This window comes from Aythya ferina (assembly GCF_964211825.1).
Source record: "Aythya ferina genome assembly, chromosome: 6".
NCBI lineage: Eukaryota > Metazoa > Chordata > Aves > Anseriformes > Anatidae > Aythya > Aythya ferina.
Window position 1 is genome coordinate 19,701,966 of NC_140303.1, and position 19,483 is coordinate 19,721,448.

Consider the following 19,483-nt stretch of genomic DNA (forward strand, 5'->3'; position numbering starts at 1 on the left):
AGAATGAAAAGCTGAGGTTAATGTTAGGATAGCAACTGAATCACATTTATTCTTGTTTACATTTGTGACGAGTGCTATTTCTTCAAGAAACTGCAGTAACAGCAAATCAATTAAAACCCCCTTCCAGACTATACTACATTCAGTTCAGTTCCCAAAGATGGAAAGAACTGAGAAGAGGTTTGTGCAGCAGTCGTCCAACAAAAGCACCCTTTTGTTCTATTTTTAATGGTCTGAGTGGTGATACCATTTTTCCTCCGAGGTAATGAAGGCTGATTGTCTGCAACTCTGTTCAAGGAGATTTGGAAATGTAAATCTGTGTCATTTTAGTAGGAAACACGCTTTTAAGCCTGCCTCCAAAGATAATCCAGAGTACAAAGTTAATTGCAATTTCTGTGTACATTTCTAATGGATTTGTACCAGCTTCCACACAGAAAATCAAGGATTGTTCCTTAACAGTTAGGGTTGTTCCCATAGGGACCAGTCTCACTTCCCAAGCTTGAGCTGATACTGATACTTTCATTAGGGACACTAATACTTTTCTATTCTTGTTCTCAGTGAAATATGTTAGTGAGATCTGCTCAAAATCTTCTTTCACCAAGACTCATTTGTCTTCAGGGAAAGGATATCAGAAAATGTAGCCAAGAAAGTTAGAGTAGCCTGTTGTAAAATCGTAATCCTCCTTAGCAAGGTCTGGGATGGAGGAAGAGAGCTTTGAATGTGATTTGGCACCCAGTAATGCCAACATGGGGAGCAGTAAGGACTGGAAAGAAGGCATGGTCAGAGAGGAAAGTGTGCTTTGGGGGTGAATAAACCTTGATCTGGAGGCTCTTTGAAATATTTCCACTTAATCAAATTAACTTTTTTTTTTTTTTTTTTTTTTTCAGAAAAGATGGGTGTGTAAGATGTAAGTCTCTAGACAAGCCATATCTAGAACAAGGATAGTGACAAAGCAATAATGCTATTAAATGTATTGCTTATCAATGTTTACCTTGAATTACATTTAAAGACACACAAGGCTGAGCACTGAAGACTCCCAGGGGTTAACTTGAGGAGATTGTCAACTCTTTTCTCACAAATGTTCCTTCCCAGTCCCTGCGCGGGTGTCCATGACAATCACTCTGTAAGTTTAATGTAATTTATAAATAAAACATAACTCTGTGGAAGGCAAAAACTTCTATTTATTTCTTCTGGGCTTAGCCCATCTTTCAGCAGGCACTTCAAAGCACAGACAATTTTGTCAATACCAAGGAAGTTAGCCGAATGAAGGACGAGCCTGCTTTTTAGGTGGCTGCTGCAGCATGTCGGCAACATTGTACTCCGCAGAGGTTGCCTCAGTCTTCCTCGTCTTCTCTTCAGTGCATAGGCATTTCTGGCAGTACGGACCTACTGCTGTGTTACATACGCCACTATACATGGCACATGCAGCTCAAAATTAAACTGCAAGTGCTTATGGTATATTTTCATAAGCACATTCGTTTTTAGCTTAACTATTTGTTTATTGAGACCTGAGAAATGCAAGCTAATTGTATGTGCTGTCCAGTATGCAAACATCAGCACAAAGAGGATTACTTTCTACAAACTGCAGATTGCTTTTTCCTCTCACAGTTGCTGAGAGTAACCTAAGGCCTTATTTATGTTCAGTGTGGCAGTAAAATTGATATACTAAAAAGATTATATAAACTGATCTTGTTTTAAGATTCAAAGCTTCCAAATGAAGCATAAACTTTGCTAATTGAATCCCCAGGTCACACAATATCTAGCTTTTCTCTTTTCAGTGCCTCATGATTGCAGAGGGTAAACTAGAAAGCCAGACTTTTCAAGGGTCTCTGGCTGGACCTGTGGCTCAGCTTCAGTGCTAAACATGGTTCCCTGGCTCTCCTGGTTTTCCAGAGCAAACCCTTTCTTCTTCTCTCCTTGCCACAACAGTCAGTGTTCAGCTGTGCCCTATTAGTCCCTGTGCTTTACAAAAGGCATCCCAGCTGATTCCAGGTAACCTCACAGGACCTCACCTGCCTGGCTGGCTCTGTGTGGGCCTGTGCCTCCAAAGAACATTAATTTAATGCCCACACAATAATGCAGGGGATTACTGTGGAGTGAAAGTCATATGCCTGTGCTGGTAGCCTGACTGCATACTGCTGGTCTAGTATTATGAAGTTAAAAATAAATAAGGCTGCACAAATTTCAGAAAGTGAAGAGTGGTTTGGGTCAGGTTGTGTTTCGAATGCACGCAGCACGTCTCCTGTGGTGTTACTGTGCTGCAGTAATGGTTTGCTACCATTTTGTGGGTACCCACAGCTGAGGATCAGCATCCCACCTCAGCCTTGTTTCATAGGTGCAAGTCACTTGCCTGCCTGCTGAGAAGACGTTCCACGTTACCTTCTACTTTGTCACTTAAGTGTGGTTTTTTGTGGTCTGGCACATATGAGATTTGTACGCAGAGGTGGAGTCTTTGTAAAGTCCAGTGCTTAATTACAGCAAGGAGGCCATCTGTCCTGTGAAATCAGGGGGCCAGTCCCTCAGGCTCACAGACCAGGCCTTCAGCAAAGGTGTGGGGAGTAATGGCACTCGGTGCGTATCCTGTGCCTCTTCAAGCCTTTGTAAAATTAATACTGAACAAAATTGTTAAAAAGGCTGTAAAGCAGTATGATTGCTGTGCAATTAAGCCTGAAGAATACTGGCTGTGTTGTTACTGATAAAGTGAAGCCATTAGCAAAGACTAAGGTGCTGTTTTTTTTCTGCGTTTCTGAGCATTCAGAGGTAAGTCCATGTGAAGCCCTCACTGGTAAAGTGCGGTTCTTTCCAGGGTCAATGATGTTTGATGGTTTGGATCTGGTTACATTTTTAATGCCTTCTAAAAAGTAGCATCTAGCCTTAGCTTCTCTTTTGTTTACTGACAGAAATTTCCTTCCTTTTCCATTGGCGTAGCCCAGCAGAGGGAGGGAGGAACCTCCCTCAGCTCGTGAAGAGCCAGAGCGGGTGGCTTTGTCTGGGCTTTCTTCAGCAGGAGAGAGGTTTTCTGGTGGACCTTAGGTAGGGTATGGAAATAGAGAGGTCCAGCTCAACTCCTGATGAGCAAGGTAGAGCTCATGGCTTTAGCCCTAACAGGAGTGGGGCTGCTTCCCATCACTCTGGGCCTTATACTTGTGGTTTCCAGAAAGACTGATTAGATGTATAGCAGGGAAACCCCACATAAATTAAGGCCTTTTTTTAATTGGAAAAAAATAAAATGTTCCCCTTGACTTTTTATGTGTTCTCACAACTTTTTTTTCTAGTGGTCACAGAAAGGAGCTGGTGGATCTTTCTCAGAGCAGGCACATGATTGCTATTTATTGCTTATGCCACAAGCCTCCCGGGCGGTGAGGGACTGCAGTGGGTTGTTAGCTGGCAGCTCTGCCGTTTGTTGTTCTGTTTCCATAGCTGTGTGAGTTTTGGATCTTTTTTTTAAACTCCTCCTCCCATCTGGCATCTCCTAATTATTTTCTATTACTAATCACTTCTACAGGAAACAGACTGGACTGTTGAATTAAGAGACCTATAAAAGGATAATTTTATTATTTACAAGTTTCTTACCTCACTGAGACTTTATAATGTGACACTGTATAGCTGGTGATAATCACCTTGGGCTACAATTGTACCTAATCTTATAAACTAGGCAAGGTCAGGTCTGGTCACTTATTGAATATGAGACTCCCAAGGCAGTGCCGGGGCTGCAGGAAGTGGTGTTAGTAGCACCTTTTGCTGTGAATTAATATCCAAGATGTCGTGTGTTTTATACCCTCTGCAGTTCTGCGTACCCTGCATGACTCTGTGCTGAGGGTCTGATTACCAGGAATTTTCTCCTCTTACCTCCATCTCTATTCAATTAGGGTTGCTATTTGGGAATGTGGTTTATTCGTTGTTTTTTTTTTTTTTTTTTTTATGATTATTTAGATGGCAGGGAGAAAACATTTTGCATTGGTCAGTGTTTATGTGTTCACAAGTACACATACATGTACATATCAGATGACTAATGTACAAAGATTGAAAGGACGACAAGCTGTGGAGGTCTGGTGTCATTCCCTGTTCAGTTGGATAGTCAGTCCCGTGATAGGCAGCCACATCTGCTCCAGTAATTGCCCATTCATAAGTGGTTACCAAATCCATAAGACCTCTGAAGAGTGAAGTGCATGTTTTAGAGGTGGTAGCAGAAAGAGAAGTAGTTAGAAGTATTTGGAAGCATTGGACTATGAAAAAAAAAAAAGAGCAATCCATTGTCTTGTGGTTAATGCTGCAGAAGTTGATCTGTTCCAACCCTTCTTTCTTTACTTCCAGTTTTTCACAAAAAAAAAAAAAAAAAAAAAGATGTTTTCAGATAAAATTCCTAATGCTTAGTTTTAGCCTCTAGCTGAATGTTTTTCTTCTCTGCTCTTCTTACTTTGTTCAAATTCAGTTTTGTTGCTAGGCTCAAAAAACTGCTTGCTCTTATTGCTTCAAACCTGTCACACTAGTCATCAGTGAAGACATCAACTCTTGACAGTCTTGCAAAGTCTTCCTTAGATCATTAACTTTTAGAGCATTAAACTTTTCCATATTTAACATTTTTTTGTGCATGGCATCAGCAGCAGTTAGGAACAGTGTTGCTTCTGGCATTCACCATTATTACAGTCCTAATGTTTATGCAACAGGAGAACCATGAAGTTGGAAAATCTGACTCTTGTTGTTGCTCTGTCCTTTGTCGTCTTAGCACTAGTATTCCTCACATCCATACAACTTCAAAGATAACTACAGGATGGAGTGTTCCTAACAGACCATATTATAATGTACTTAGACTATCTTGTTTTACGTGGGGATTTTTATTGCATTTGTGTAGAGCTAAAGCAGTTGGAATAGTTTGCCTAAGGAATATTAGAGCTAGTATCGCAAAGTATAATGTCCTGTATTAAACCTTATTAAACTATCTGAATTAGTACATTTTCTTATGGCTTCCAATTTGTGAATTAGATTAGTAGCACTGCTTAAAGGCAAGCAGTTTTTCCCCCTTCCTAAATGAGAGAAGATAAATACTGTGAAAATATGGAAGGCTATTCCCAATTTCCATTCTGCATGTAATAGTAAAACATTTGAAAAGCTCTAGGCCTTATTTCGTGTACCAAATAGCTTATTGCTTGAAGATTTCTGGTGATTTTGCATTGCTGGAAAAGTCTTGAAGCATTTACCAAAGTTAATATGATAGTGAATTACATCTGCATTCAGGCATTTCTGTGAATTGGATGATGATTAGACTAACAATGTGCTTAATACAAATGCACAAAAATTGTGAAAAGTATCATGTGTTTTTCTCTTTCGCAGAGTTTGAAGCGTTCAGTCTCTTCAGTGATGGCTTCTCATTCACTCTAGCCTCTGAATCATTGCTAGCATTTGTCACAGAGCTGCAGCCTGGTGCTTGGAAACTGCCAGTCACTTTCATCATATGCTGGTGTGCAAGGCAGGCTCTGCTCAGCAGGTTGGCAATGCTGGGAGCTTACAGGCTAACTTTTTGTGGCCCTTCTCTTGGGCTGTTCTTATCACTGAAAATACAAACAACTTCAGAAATCTTCTGAGCAGTGCCACTTAAAGTGGTAGTTTGAGGGTGGCAGTATAAAGAAAAAATTGCCCCTTAAGATGAGATGAAAAATGTGACTAAGAAGTAAGCAGTTATACTGGATAACTATTTCATTGCCATTGTAAATAATTTAATTTCCTTGTCTATTGTCAATAACTGAATTTAAGAAATTGAAATATACCCCGAACTTAGTGGTTTTTTAAAGTTTAACATGCCCTATACTCAGAAGAGCTTCTGTCCAAAGATCATAAATCTCTGAAATCCCAACTGGCAGATCTTTGACTTACTGAGTGGGGCCTGGGAGCAGCGTATTTCAACTGAAAATAGAGATCAGCTGAAAAGTATGTTGCAGAAAACTGCTGGACTTACTGAATGAAAAATAAAATAAAGCAAAGTCTGTCCTCTGTAACAGAAGTTGTATAACCTGTATCATGCTGATTCCTGCTTCTTCCCAAAAAGATCTCCCTTAACTAATCCATGTAGCCCAAATTTATGATGGGGAATTGCATAGCCAACCCCGCTGTGAATCATTCAAAATGATTTGAATCACTTGCCAAGGCAATCGGCTCCAGGGCAGACGCGTTCTGCAGTGGAACTGGGGATCAGACAGGCAGGGCTAATTTTTCCGGCACTGAGCCCACTCGAGGGAGCCGCCAGGACCCAGCAGCCCTCGTGAGGGAGGGGAACGAGGCGAGAAGGAGGCGTAGGCGGAGCCAGCAGCGCCCCCTCCCTGGCCGTTCAAAAGCCGCCCCTAGGGAGCGCGAGTGAGCAGGAGCGCAGTGACCAGGACTGGCGGGTAGGGCAGGGCGCGGCAGTTAGGGCGAGCAGAGAGGGCAGAGCGCTCCCCCCCGCCCATACGAACACCTCCTCTAATGGCGGTCTACCGTGTGTGTTGATCTGCTCGAGGGTAGGAAGGCTCTGCAGGAGGATCTGGATAGGCTGGACCGATGGGCTGAGGTCAACTGCATGAAGTTCAACAAGGCCAAGTGCCGGGTCCTGCACCTGGGGCGCAATAACCCCAAGCAGAGCTACAGGCTGGGAGATGAGTGGTTGGAAAGCTGCCTGGCGGAGAAGGACCTGGGAGTGATGGTGGATAGTCGGCTGAATATGAGCCAGCAGTGTGCTCAGGTGGCCAAGAAGGCCAACGGCATCCTGGCTTGTATCAGAAACAGTGTGGCCAGCAGGTCTAGGGAGGTGATCGTCCCCCTGTACTCGGCTCTGGTGAGGCCGCACCTCGAGTACTGTGTTCAGTTTTGGGCCCCTCGCTACAAGAAGGACATCGAGGTGCTTGAGCGGGTGCAGAGAAGGGCGACGAAGCTGGTGAGGGGCCTGGAGAACAAGTCCTACGAGGAGTGGCTGAGGGAGCTGGGCTTGTTCAGCCTGGAGAAGAGGAGGCTCAGGGGCGACCTTATCGCTCTCTATAGGTACCTCAAGGGAGGCTGTAGCGAGGTGGGGGTTGGCCTGTTCTCCCACATGCCTGGTGACAGGACGAGGGGGAACGGGCTAAAGTTGTGCCAGGGGAGTTTTAGGTTGGATATTAGGAAGAACTTCTTTACTGAAAGGGTTGTTAGACATTGGAACAGGCTGCCCAGGGAAGTGGTGGAGTCACCATCCCTGGAGGTCTTTAAAAGACGTTTAGATGTTGAACTTAGCGATATGGTTTAGTGGAGGACTTGTTAGTGTTAGGTCAGAGATTGGTCTCAATGATATTGAGGTCTCTTCCAACCTAGAAAATTCTGTGATTCTGTGATTTTGACCATTTGAGACAATGTTTTTTTGAATGCATCTCTCAAGGAAGAAATTTTAACAGCTATAACTTTCTATAGGAAATGTGATTCTTCCTGCCCTTGCATGAAGATTTTCACGACAGAGGCATTGAAAAATGTTAATTAGGAAACTTAGAGAGAATAAATAGGAAAGATGAACTGTATGTAGAAAAGGAGTAATGGGAAAATTGGAACACTGGTCAGCAGGATGTAAACAAATTATTTTCTGAGAATCTAACCAGGGATTTGAAGATTCTACGAGTGGCAATAAACTGATCATTTGACTTTGGGACTTTTCAGAATGCAATTCTACTACCAATTTCTCTCTGGTTTCATTCATTGCAAGTTTCAAATCAGTCCTGATTTAAATAGTTATTTATGCAAAGAAACTGGGAGCCAACATGAGGGATTCATGTGAAGGATGATCAGCCTTCCTCATTTTCTCCTTCTGCCTAATTACATCGCATAAAATGAAAGCAGACCCTGACCCACTGCAGTGGTGCAGCTCTGCCCATGGACACACATCCACCTAGAACATTGTTGATAGGGTCTGCCAGAAGTGCTAATTGGTATTTAGGATTACCACGTTTTGTAATTTTTCTACAGTGAGCTGGTCCATAAGTAGGTTTTTAGCATTGTAAATTTTGCGTGAATGTTTCCTTTCAATGTCACAACTCTTCTATTCTTTCAGAGTAAAAGATGTTTTCACCTTGATTCGTGGAGCTGAATAAACTGTTAATTAAAGAAAGATTAGGACACTTTGCACTTTCAGTCTTATTTCTGCTAAATAAGTATGATTATGTTCTGGAAGTATGTTGAAGAAAGAAAGTGTGATAGCACATGTATCATAGCAACATAGCTTATTCAGGAAGAAGTGGATGAATTGAAAATAGAGGATGTGCCAGAGGATGAGGTGTGGTCTGAAATACAAAGAGTGTTTAGAAATTAATGAGCTGCAGTTTTTAATTACAACATATATTGAATTATTCCAAACTGAATTACTGTGTAGAATTTAAAAAAAAAATAAAATACTAATATTAGAGGCATTAGACTGCCAGAGGAGACTAATGTGAAATGAATATTACACATCAGGTAAGAAAATATTACAGACAAAAAGAAATTTCCATCTTGCTTGCCTATGTCATACCATTATCCAAGACTCCTATTCCATAAGAAATAAATTTTAAAACCCTATAAATATAATAATAGAAAGACCTTGTGGATTTCATGGTTATCCCTAAAGGTATGAATTTTCAGATACAAAAATATATAAAGATTTATTTTGAAGCCTAGTTTTAACAATACGATTCTTACATGGGTACGATAAAGGAAGTGAAGTAAATTTATTTCATAAAGTTTAGCCACCATCAACATTCCCTTGCTAAGAGGCAGGTAAGGTCCCACATCAAAGGGTTTGATTAAGCCTCTTATGTGCTTTCTCTCTCTCTCAGTTTGAGGAAAACCTTATAACAGTCTGTGTCAGATAAGAAATAAACTAACTGTAGCTTCAGAAGATTAGTCTAACTGCCTGTTTCTCCTCATGATACTTAACTGTAGTATATTAGTAACAAAAAGCGTTTGCCATAAGAGTAACATTTATGCAGCTGCCAATTTGCATTACATTTTGACTATGATCACTCCTCTAGAGCACATTGTCTTGGAGCATTTGTAAATGACTTTGAAGTTCTTTTTGCAATAAAAAGTGCCACAAGTCAAGAGATTTTTGCTAGAATTAAGCCTTGCTGCAGTAAACATTTTGGTCACAAAGGCACAGGTCCCTCTAGGCCAGCAAGGAGCCACAAGCCGACCTCTGCTCCATCAAGTCCTCTCCCCACAGGTCTCATAGCTACAGGAAAAGCTGCAGCAGTTGATGACTTTAGCAGATGCAGTTGGGGCAGTGGGGATCGTATTTGCAGGGAAGAGCTCTGGGGCTTTGGCTAGTTCACGGCAAAGCTGGAGGACTGGTCAGTCCATCTCACCCACAGCACAACCCGTCAGGAATTGTATTACTATTTCTACAACATACCTAAAGTTGTGGCTAGTGCTTGCAAAACCCAGCTTAGCATTGTTATTCATTGCAGCACCTGCATCCCTGCCTGTGCACATTTGCACGTGTCCACGTGCACCCCTGTAGCGCTGAGTGACATTAATTTTGAACATATTCAACATAGTGCCCTGGGGATATGTATACCTACTGAGGATGAAGAAAATCCCTGGTCTTAACCCTCCTGCTTCAGTGGACACTGGGTCTGGTTACTGACCTTGCTAAATGTGAAGTTTGAGGATGTTAACAATGTCGCCAAGAACCAGAACAAAAGCTGAGCTTGTTCCTGGAGGTACTCTGAGTTTTCTTTTTTTTTAATTATTATTTTTTCCATTGATAGATCATGATTATGTACCAAAATAGGTATATAATTTTCCCTAGGAAAAGAAGTATGTTGTGTTTGCCACTGAAAAGTGTCTTGCTTGTTTCGCTATCCAGAACAACAATGTTGTTTTGTCTTTGTCAGTTACCAAGAGAGAAAATGGTCACAGCGGCACTTCTTGTCAGTGCATAGCATCTACTTGCTGTTTCCAGAAGGCCCACATCAGTAACTGTGGGAAGCAGATCCACAGCCAGCTGGGACACCAGCAAGGAGTAACCAGGCCAACCCAGGTCCGAATTGAGTGCAGTGGCTAGTCGGGTGTAGGACCAAGGCTATGGCAAAAGAGCGGCTCTGTTGGCTCAGAGGTCTATCCGCTTGTTTAAGAGTTTGCTCACTTGTTACGAAGACAAGGTCTTCAGGGTGTGTCTGGAAAGACACCAGTACAAACATAAAATCTTTGCAAATGGCGCTGATGCACTCCGTGCTGCACAATACAGTACCAAGATAATTCACTTTTTATGCGATAATTTCCATCAGCTTGTCCATTTGGCAACTTGTTCCCTTAATTTAAACTTTAGATTTTTTTTTTAACTATCATACTTTAAACCAAGCCAAAGATTTGTATGAATTAAAAAGGTGATCGGCTCTGGGGCAGACGCGTACTTCAGCGGAGCGGGGGATCGGACAGGCAGGGCTAATTTTTCCGGCACCGAGCCCACTCGAGGGAGCCGCCAGGACCTCGTGAGGGAGGTGAACGAGGCGAGAACGAGGCGTAGGCGGAGCCAGCAGCGCCCCCTGCCCGGCCGTTCAAAAGCTGCCCCTAGGGAGCGCGAGTGAGCAGGAGCGCAGTGACCAGGGCTGGTGGGTAGGGCGGGGCATGGCAGTTAGGGTGTGGCGCAGCCGTTAGGGCGTGGCACGGCAGTTAGGGTGTGGTGTGGCAGGGCGGGGCGCAGCAGTTAGGGCGTGGCACGGCAGTTAGGACGAGCAGAGGGGGCAGAGCGTTCCCCCCCGCCCATACGAACACCTCTAACGGCGGTCTAGCGCTAGCTCAGCTGCAATGGTGTACACCAGGCACAGCGCTCTCCAGGAAGTCTGTGCGCACCCAGACCGACTGCCCGCTCAAAACTGCGGCAGTTCAGGTCTCCGTGTGCAGGGAGTGCCTGAGCCTGTTGCTACCACCCGCGGGGGGCAGAGAGACTGTGTGCGTGAGGTGCAAGCAGGTGGACGACCTGGTCCGCCTGGTGGCAGAGCTCAAGGAGGAGGGAGCTGGGCTTGTTCAGCCTGGAGAAAAGGAGGCTCAGGGGCGACCTTATTGCTCTCTACAGATACCTTAAAGGAGGCTGTAGTGAAGTGGGGGTTGGCCTGTTCTCCCACGTGCCTGGTGACAGGACGAGGGGGAACGGGCTAAAGTTGTACCAGGGGAGTTTTAGGTTGGATATTAGGAAGAACTTCTTTACTGAGAGGGTTGTGAGGCATTGGAATGGGCTGCCCAGGGAAGTGGTGGAGTCACCATCCCTGGAGGTCTTTAAAAGACATTTAGATGTTGAACTTAGCGATATGGTTTAGTGGAGGACTTGTTAGTGTTAGGTCAGAGGTTGGTCTCGATGATCTCGAGGTCTCTTCCAACCTAGACAATTCTGTGATTTATTTATTTAAGGTTTTAATTTTTTTTTTTTTTAACTTTTAAAATAATTCTTGATATAACATGCTTCTTAACATTCCCTACTGTGGAAATAGTGTTTGCTTTTATCTTTCAACATAATTTAAAAAATCATTACAATCTAAAAAATAGCCATTTCTTTAGCTTTGCAGTATATATATTGGGGGATGGGGGGAAAGTCTGATTTAATTAGAAGCAAGTCCATTTGGAAAATTTTGTTATGAAAAATAGATTTTTTTCAGCAGTAGTTTCCCATCATTCAAGTTTGTCTTAAACCCAAACTCACCTGTGGGTAACTGAAAAGGGGGATGCATGGTGAACAAGGATTTCCATAGGGCTGAGTGCTGTGTTGCAATTTTAAATGTCTCCAATTTTACATAAAAAGGGAAATTTCGGGGCTTTCCTTCTCCCCCCAGTAATAATTTTGTAAAAGATATGATAGGGAACAATCTATGCAGCGTGGAATGGGCCTCCCCCAAGGAGGACTGAGTTGAGGAAATTGGACTCACTTTCACAATCTGACTGATTAGCTTTTGTAGACTGTATATTGAGCCCATAAAATATGCTCATAAAGGGCTCAGGCAAGGAAGGATTTTCTGTGCATATACATTTGGCTAGGTTAACTATGCACTGAAACAGCACGACAAAATACACAGTGGCTAACTGCATAGAAAACCAGGCTCGGTTTTCAAGTATGTTGCTCCTTGAGATGTGTACAATAGGCTGTCGTCTTTGATTTTTAAAAAATGCATGCAATATGACTGCTGGTTAATACGGTTATTAAGATGCATTCCTTAGAGGGAAGAGATTGTATTACATACAAAGCCTGAAACAGTGAGGGCATGTTTAGTCACTGCAGCATGACAACGCCATATGAGAATGAAAAACCTGCGGTGTACTGCATGTGCATTTACGAGACCGAAGGAAACATGAAACTGTGTTTGAGGGAGGAGCCAGGTGCTCATGAAACAAAACACTGTATTAAGCTGGAAATGCACATGGGGTTCAGGATGTCTGAGCAAGCCTAACATGAGCGTTTTAGGACTTGTGAGATTAACCCAGTGCTTTAATCTTCAGCAGGTTTTGTTGTTTGTTTTTGTTTTGTTTTGTTTTCCCTAGAGTAATTTTAGTTTATTACTCAACAAATGGGAAAGGCATTGATTTGCCTTTTTAGAAAGATAATTTGTCTGATGTTGACTGAATTATATGACTGGATTAAACTTGCATAATGTGACTTTCAGAGAGTGACTAATTGGAATTTACTGCAAGCCATGGATGACTTTAAAATCAATTCTTTAGAGTCTTCATAATAAGACTTACTGATTGTGAGGTTAGTACCATAAAATATGCATATATTATCCAAATAACACCGAGAACAAATAGTGCTCAAGAAAATAGCTGCTTCTACTCCATGTGAAGGAGTGCTCCAAGGGGAAGAAAGGAAAGCGGTGTCACAGTAGGACCCCAGACTGAACCACCGTTATGGCTGAGGTTTTAGGACAAATGAGAACATTTGAAATAGCAGGTTATAATCTTCGGGGGTTTTGGTTTGGTTTGTTTTTTTCTTCCTTCCCTGTAGTCCATATGTACAATGTACAACCTCTAAACAGATGTCTCGGTTTAAAGGTTGACGTTTTGCTGGGCTTGGGTTTGTTTGTTTGATTTTTAAGTCACTGAAATATACAGGACTGAGAGGCTGTTTGCAGTTGTGTGCTTTGCTGAGAGTTTGCTTGGCCATTAATTTCAGTCATTCTGGTTTTGGTTTACCTCAACCCTATGAAATCATGTTCTTAAATTAAATTTTTAAAAGTTCTCCAGTCCCCCTCCTCCCGTGGTCTGCCCTGTATACTGCTTCCTAAACATGCAATGATTGCTTATCTGTCACAAACCAGTTAAAAAGTAACATAAAATCAAGACTTTACTTTGAAAAGGGGAAGGGAGAAGACTTTCCTCCTTACATTTCTACCTCTTTTTCACCCCATGTGTAATGGACAGTCTCTAATAATTGTCCCCATTAAGGCAGACTTCCGACACAGCAAGCTCTGAAGACAGCTGCTGGAGAATGGAAGTGCTGGAGGAGGCTGGTGGGTGGGCATGCAGGAGCCACCAACAGAACAGGCGTTGGATCAGAAGCCAGCCATGGATGTAAGAAGAGCAGGGCTTGCAGGCTGGGAATGAGAACAGCATAGGGTGATCAGAGCCAATGAGAGCCTCAGAAGAGAATTGCATCCTGCAGGATTTGAGCTGAATCCATAGATCCATTATTTCTCGTGCACTCCCAATGGTTCTAAATCACCCAGGGCACCTGGAGGATGGGAACTTGCTCCCTGCTACTTTAGTAACTGATGAACAGATAATCTAAAGATCTGAACCTGCCTGGTGGCCATCTAGGTGTGTACAACAAATATTGTTTTCCAATTCGGATTTCAAACTGAAGGAAGAGGGCTGTGTTAAGAGCACTAGCTTGCAACAGCAAACCTGCAAAGTTAGGAAATGGCAGAAGAATGATGTATGCGTTCCATGATTATGTCATCTGAAAGCAGTTTTAGGATGGTGAATTTTAACTATAACACTAATTTATGTTGGGAAAGTATATGTTAGAAATACATAACATTCTATTTTTCATATTTTTTCATTAAAAAAAAAAAAAAAGTTTTCTTAAAAACGTTTTGGTTTTAACTGTCTTTCAGTCCAGGTTTTTGGTGTGCACAAATATAGTGCATATAGCACATGAAAAAGGCTGTATGTGTAGGTGTATGCAGTAGTCCTTTATTTGTGTACAGCAGAAAGTGCTTTCTACTGAACAGTGGCAAACTGATTTATGTAAAACCAATAAGCAGTCCTTGTTAGATCACTGTAACATGAAGCGATGTTAGAATTAAAATTCATAATCTTATAACTACTTTTCAGATTATAACATGTTTTTGTAATTACAGCCATGAGATATGACCTTTCCCTGTTGGGTAGTTTTGCTTTCCCTTTTATTGTCAATCTTAAGATTTAATTTTCCAGGATCTAGAGATCGGTTTCTGCTAATATGACTCTAAAGTGCAATTGAAAATAAATCAGTTCTTCAGAATTAGGAAAAAGAAAGCTGACAATTAAGGAGTAAGCATACAAAAAAAAAAAAAAAAAAAAAAAAAAAAAAGAAAGAAAGAAAAGGAAAAAAGGCTCTCTACCAATGACTGAAAATTCAGAATGCTTTATCTTGCTTCTTAAGTGAAATTGTACAGAAACTAATAAGAGTTGATTCTGATAGTAAATATACTCTTGGAAATGGCTGGGTTATTTATTTCCAACAAATTAAATTTTCAAAGGGTTTATTTCCAAGTACCAAGTTTTGGTGATATATTTTTTCCCTTTAAAATAAGAGGAATTTGGAGTTCCAAGGAAGCATGTAACAAAAGTGATTTTCCAAAACTCCAGTTTGCCTCCTGTGCCTGTTGTCACCTGAAGCAGTTTGGAGAGGGCAATTCCTCTGTGTCAGGTTTAGGTCTACCTTGTTCCACAAGGACTTTTGCCTGCTGTAGTCTCCAGGAATGAAACCATAAAGTGACTTCAAGCTCATGCAGTCCTTTCTTCCTAGCTAAAGGCCTTCTTCTTCCTCCCCTGTGTCACTACTATTCTTACATATCCACATAGACAAGATGGTTAGTTTTGGGGATCTCTTCCCGCTCAGCTCTTTTTTCTTCATTTCCTGTTGCCACGTTACACTTACCAGTAGGACATGCAGGAAAACATGAGGGATGCGTAGGTACTGACCTGCCACAGAAATTAGTGGTTAAAAGCAGGACAGGCAGATTGAGGTAACCATTGGAAAATGGTTTCTCTACAGGGTGGATCAAGCACCTCCTGTTTGTGATGAGGCTGTGAAGTGAGCTGGGTACTCCTAAGGCCTGTGTAAGCCACTAACGCTTGAGAGCTTCACCCAGTATCCTATCTAGCCAGGGTTTCGGTTATTAGCTATTGACTTGCAATGCAAATTAGTGGTTGGTGAAGCCCATATGTTGGACCTTAATCTCTGCAATTTGCCCCTGTGTGGAAAGGCAGCAGGTTGCTAAAACCTGGAGGGAGGGTAGCGGTGGCTGCGCAAGGGATCCAGGGAGGCTCGTGGTGAGCATTTCTCTTGCTGTATTTGCACGACTGAGCTAAACGGTGACACTGCAATCCAGCTGCAAAACACACCAATTCCACCCAGAAGCCTGCGACAAACTGTGCTCATCTTGGCTTGTCACTGAGTCATGAGAGATAAAAATACCTTTGCTGCAGAAGGGAGAGCGGTTGCGGTGCCGCAGCCTGTGCAAAGGGGTGGGAGGGCTGGACCCTTCTGCAGGCAGGTTGTGCCCATGGAGTGATCCTCAGGGGACCTGTATGCCTAGGGGGGACAGTGGCCAGCCCCAGGGCGTGGGTCACAGGTGTAGGTAGACCAAAAGTCTGGGTTTGCTGTTTCTGAACTGTTTGCAGATGCGTGGGGAGCACTAGGAGGAGGAAGGCAGGAGCAGGGTGGCCGTGGTGCCCCGTGGGGGTCCTGTTATGCTGGGGCTGTACTGGGTGCTTGTGTGAGACCCTGTGTCCTCGCTTTGGGCGAGGGGCAGCAGAGACCAGGTCGCCCTAAAGGAGGGCACCGCAGCTTCTGGGCCTTGGGGTCTTTGGCAGGAGGGGGCCTGCGGTGGGCTTCTGGTGCCTTGGATCCTGACGGGCATCCCCGGCGTGAAAACCAGGGGCAGGTGTACCTAAGGGAACAGGGGCGAGCTGATGATCCCAGATCCCAAATAATGTGAAGGGGGGGGGGGGGGGGGCGAAGCGTCGCGGCGAGGCCCGGCTCCCCTTCCCCCGGCCTCCCCCCGGGGGGCGCCTCAGCCGCCGCCGGGGCTCCATTGGCTGCGGGCGCGGGGCCGCCCCCGCCCGGCGCAGCGCCCGCCCCGCGCAGGCCGGCGGGAGGCGCGCGGCCCCGCTCCGCAGCCGCCGCGGCCGGGCGCCGCTGGAGGGCGAGGCTGCGGGCGCGGCCTCCCCGCCCGCCTCCCCGCCCGCCGCTCGCCCCATGCCGGCGCCCAGCCGCCTCTCGGCCGCGCCGGCCCGCGGAGCGCTCCCGGTGGCCGCCATGGCGCTGGCCGCGGGGCGAGTGTGAGCCGGCAGCCCGCAGCCTCCCGTCCCAAAATGCCGTCCCGAGAGTCCTGGCCGGGGCCGAAGGCTCCCCGCGCGGCCGTGCCCGGCGCCAAGCAGGAGCGGCGGCAGCAGGACTTGCTGCTGGCGGCCCTGGGGGTGAAGCTGGGGGCGCAGAAGCCGGCCGCGACCATCTGGCAACCTCTTAAACTCTTTGCTTATTCGCAGCTGACGTCGCTTGTCAGACGGGCAACGCTGAAAGAAAACGAGCATGTTCCGAAATACGAGAAGGTCCATAACTTCAAGGTAAGGGACTGCGCGGCTTCGCACGGCGCCGGGCTGGTGCGTTCGTTTTACGAGGGGTCCTGGGCAGTGTGTGACCGCCCCGAAACTTACACGCTTCGGTTAAACCCCGTGGCCGGCTAAACCCGTTAGGCATCCCTGGGTCATAGCAGCAGAGGAACGAGGACCTCGCGGGTTGCTTGCACACATGTTTGCTTTGCTCCTATGTGTCGCACCTGGGTTATCCTTGCTGTTTAAACTTGTTCCACACCGAGGGATGCTAGCCGGGAGAGAAGCTGTCAAAGTTTTCTTTCAGCTCCGGTGATCGTAATTCAGTTTTACTTATGACAACGTGATGCTGAAAAATCGTTTAGGTCTGTGATGAGAGGATTAAAGTGATCTTATCTGGGTTTGTGACTGGTAAATAGCTTTGGAGGTAAGAAGCATGTTCTGCTGCATCTGGATCAAGCAGATGGTCGGCATTTCCCTCCGTTTCTGGCTTTTCTCCTGTGTTAATGAATTGAGTGTGACGAAAGGAGCATGGCTTACTGTGGGGCTGCTGGAACTGCTGACATTAGCCACCTTGTGCTGTAATAAAAATTTACTTGGTCTTCTCTGTAGCTTCTAATTATTGTTCTAATTTTTAAAAATAAATTATGTTCTTTATTAGGACACGTCAGTGCAGCATATGCATGTTTTGTGTCTACATCTGTAATAAGTGTCCAGTAAAGATTCAGTAATTCAACCTTTTGGCAGTCAAATGCATTGCATAATACGCAGCCTGTATCTCTCAGATACCAAGCGAATTGATGTCATGCTGAACTGTACATGACAGCACAAACTTCATGTACAGTACTTGAAGCCCAGATTTTCTTTTTAATGTGTATTTTTTTTTCCCTTATAGCTTTTGCTTTTATTTATCTTATCAGAAGGGAAAATAATCAATGTCATATAGGTCATATAGGATGTCACATCATGTTTTGTTGGACTTGAGTTCTCTAATAAAGCACACATTTGAAAATCACGTATGAAATGTTACATGGAAGTAGCATTTAATAGGAACTCTTGGCATGATCTAATCCTGCTGTCTGTCAGTTAAATGCAGAGGTTGATCTTTTCCCCACAGGATCCTGAGGCATCCTAGAGGTCTGAAATATCTTGCAACTTTCATTCGTTCCTTAGAATGTAAAGATAATTCTTGTAGCTGCCAGTAGATAATGATTTTCCATATGCTACAGCCTGTGCAGGATAGTATGTATTTAATTTTACATACATCTATACCCGTTAGTTGCTTTCCTTCAGCTGTCTGAAACAAATCTGTTTTGAAAATCATCCAATAACTTGATTTTCATTCATTTGGTTTTGTTTTTGTGTTTTATTTTGTTTTTCCCCAAAACTGTCTCTGGAAAGTTTTAAAGCCGTGAGTTTTCCATCTCCTTTTTTGAAATCAAACATGTCTGATCCAAGGTCATAGATACAGCACAAACTTTGCATACAGATTGTTTTCTTTATAATGGTTGTACTGTAGTCCCTTTTTATGTAAAGCTGGTAGAAGAATATACCTTTAAAAGTAACTGTTTTCTCCAGTCAGTGCCAAGCAGTCAGCCTGCACAGATAATTTTTGCTATGAAAGAGAAGAACAGGACCTTGCACCTTAAGCGGTGTGCAGCAGCCAGCCTGCCTGCCCAAGGAATGCTGCTGCCTTAACAAGCCCTGCCCATGGACCTGTCCCTTTTTTAAGAAATAATCATATGCCCTTCTGGGTTATCGCTTCTGGGTTACAGACCTGAAATGAGCGCGGCTCGTTGATTCTCAGTTTTATTGCTCCTTGCCTCTGTCAAATTTTTCTTCTCAAATGTATAGGCGTCATCATTTTAAATGTCTAAATAAGTATCCTAGGTCACCTGCCAAGCAGCAAATGTGCCACCCTTGTGGGAGAGGAGGAAATGTCAGTTCCAGAATCCTTTCCAGGCCTTTCCTTGGAGCTAGGCTTCTGGAAAAAATAACTTATAGGGTTCGGCTACCCAACAGTGACTGCTGTCCCCAGGGGCTCCACCAGCAAAAAGGAGGACATACACTGCTTCGTGTCTCTGCAGCTGATGTCCTCTTCGTTGCACGGGTACAAGGCAGCAGATAGGGACCTCACACCTCTTCCCAACTGCTTCTGTGGTCAGTCACATCACTGTTAATGCAAATAAAGGGCTTTTAGAAATCCTTTTATGCTGGAAATGCTGTAGCATCCTGGTAGAAGGAGGAGAAATGGAAAATTGTTAATGCACAACAACTAGCACTGGGTCTTGAGAAGAAGGCAGGAGCAGCCGCTCTGCAGAAGGTCCAGGTTAGCTAGTGCCAGGGGGGCTTGGGCACAGATGGGGAGACCCAAATTCATCCTCTGCTTCTGCACCGTGTGTACTGTGGGCAGTGGCAGCCAGGGAAAGAGCAAGCACAGGGACGTGGGGGGGCTTTAAACCCTCTGGCTGTTGCCTCCAGCAAACCTTACATGTTGCAGAGGATCACCTAGGGAAGGGGTGAGCATGAAAGCTGGTTTTAACTCTGAAGCCATCAAGCTCTCCTGAACAAATCTGCTCAGCTACGTTCTACTCAGAGGGCTGTTGGAAAGAACGTAAGGGCAGTCCTGCGAGGAGTGCTGACACAGGGTTGGTGGTTTTTGAGAGGTTTTGATCTCACTTAAATCTGCTGGCACGTGAGGTGCCTTTTGCCTGGC

At 44.2% G+C, this 19,483-nt stretch overlaps 1 protein-coding gene across 2 annotated transcripts in view; it reads left to right on the top strand.

Annotated features, from left to right (window-relative positions):
• CHN1 (chimerin 1) overlaps positions 1-19,483 on the top strand; it is a 96,024-nt gene that overhangs the window by 51,901 nt on the left and 24,640 nt on the right. For both annotated transcript variants that reach the window (XM_084524601.1, XM_084524600.1), the window contains exon 7: positions 16,705-16,782. In XM_084524601.1, coding sequence (XP_084380727.1) covers positions 16,705-16,782 — 78 coding nt within the window. The remainder of the gene's footprint in view (positions 1-16,704; positions 16,783-19,483) is intronic.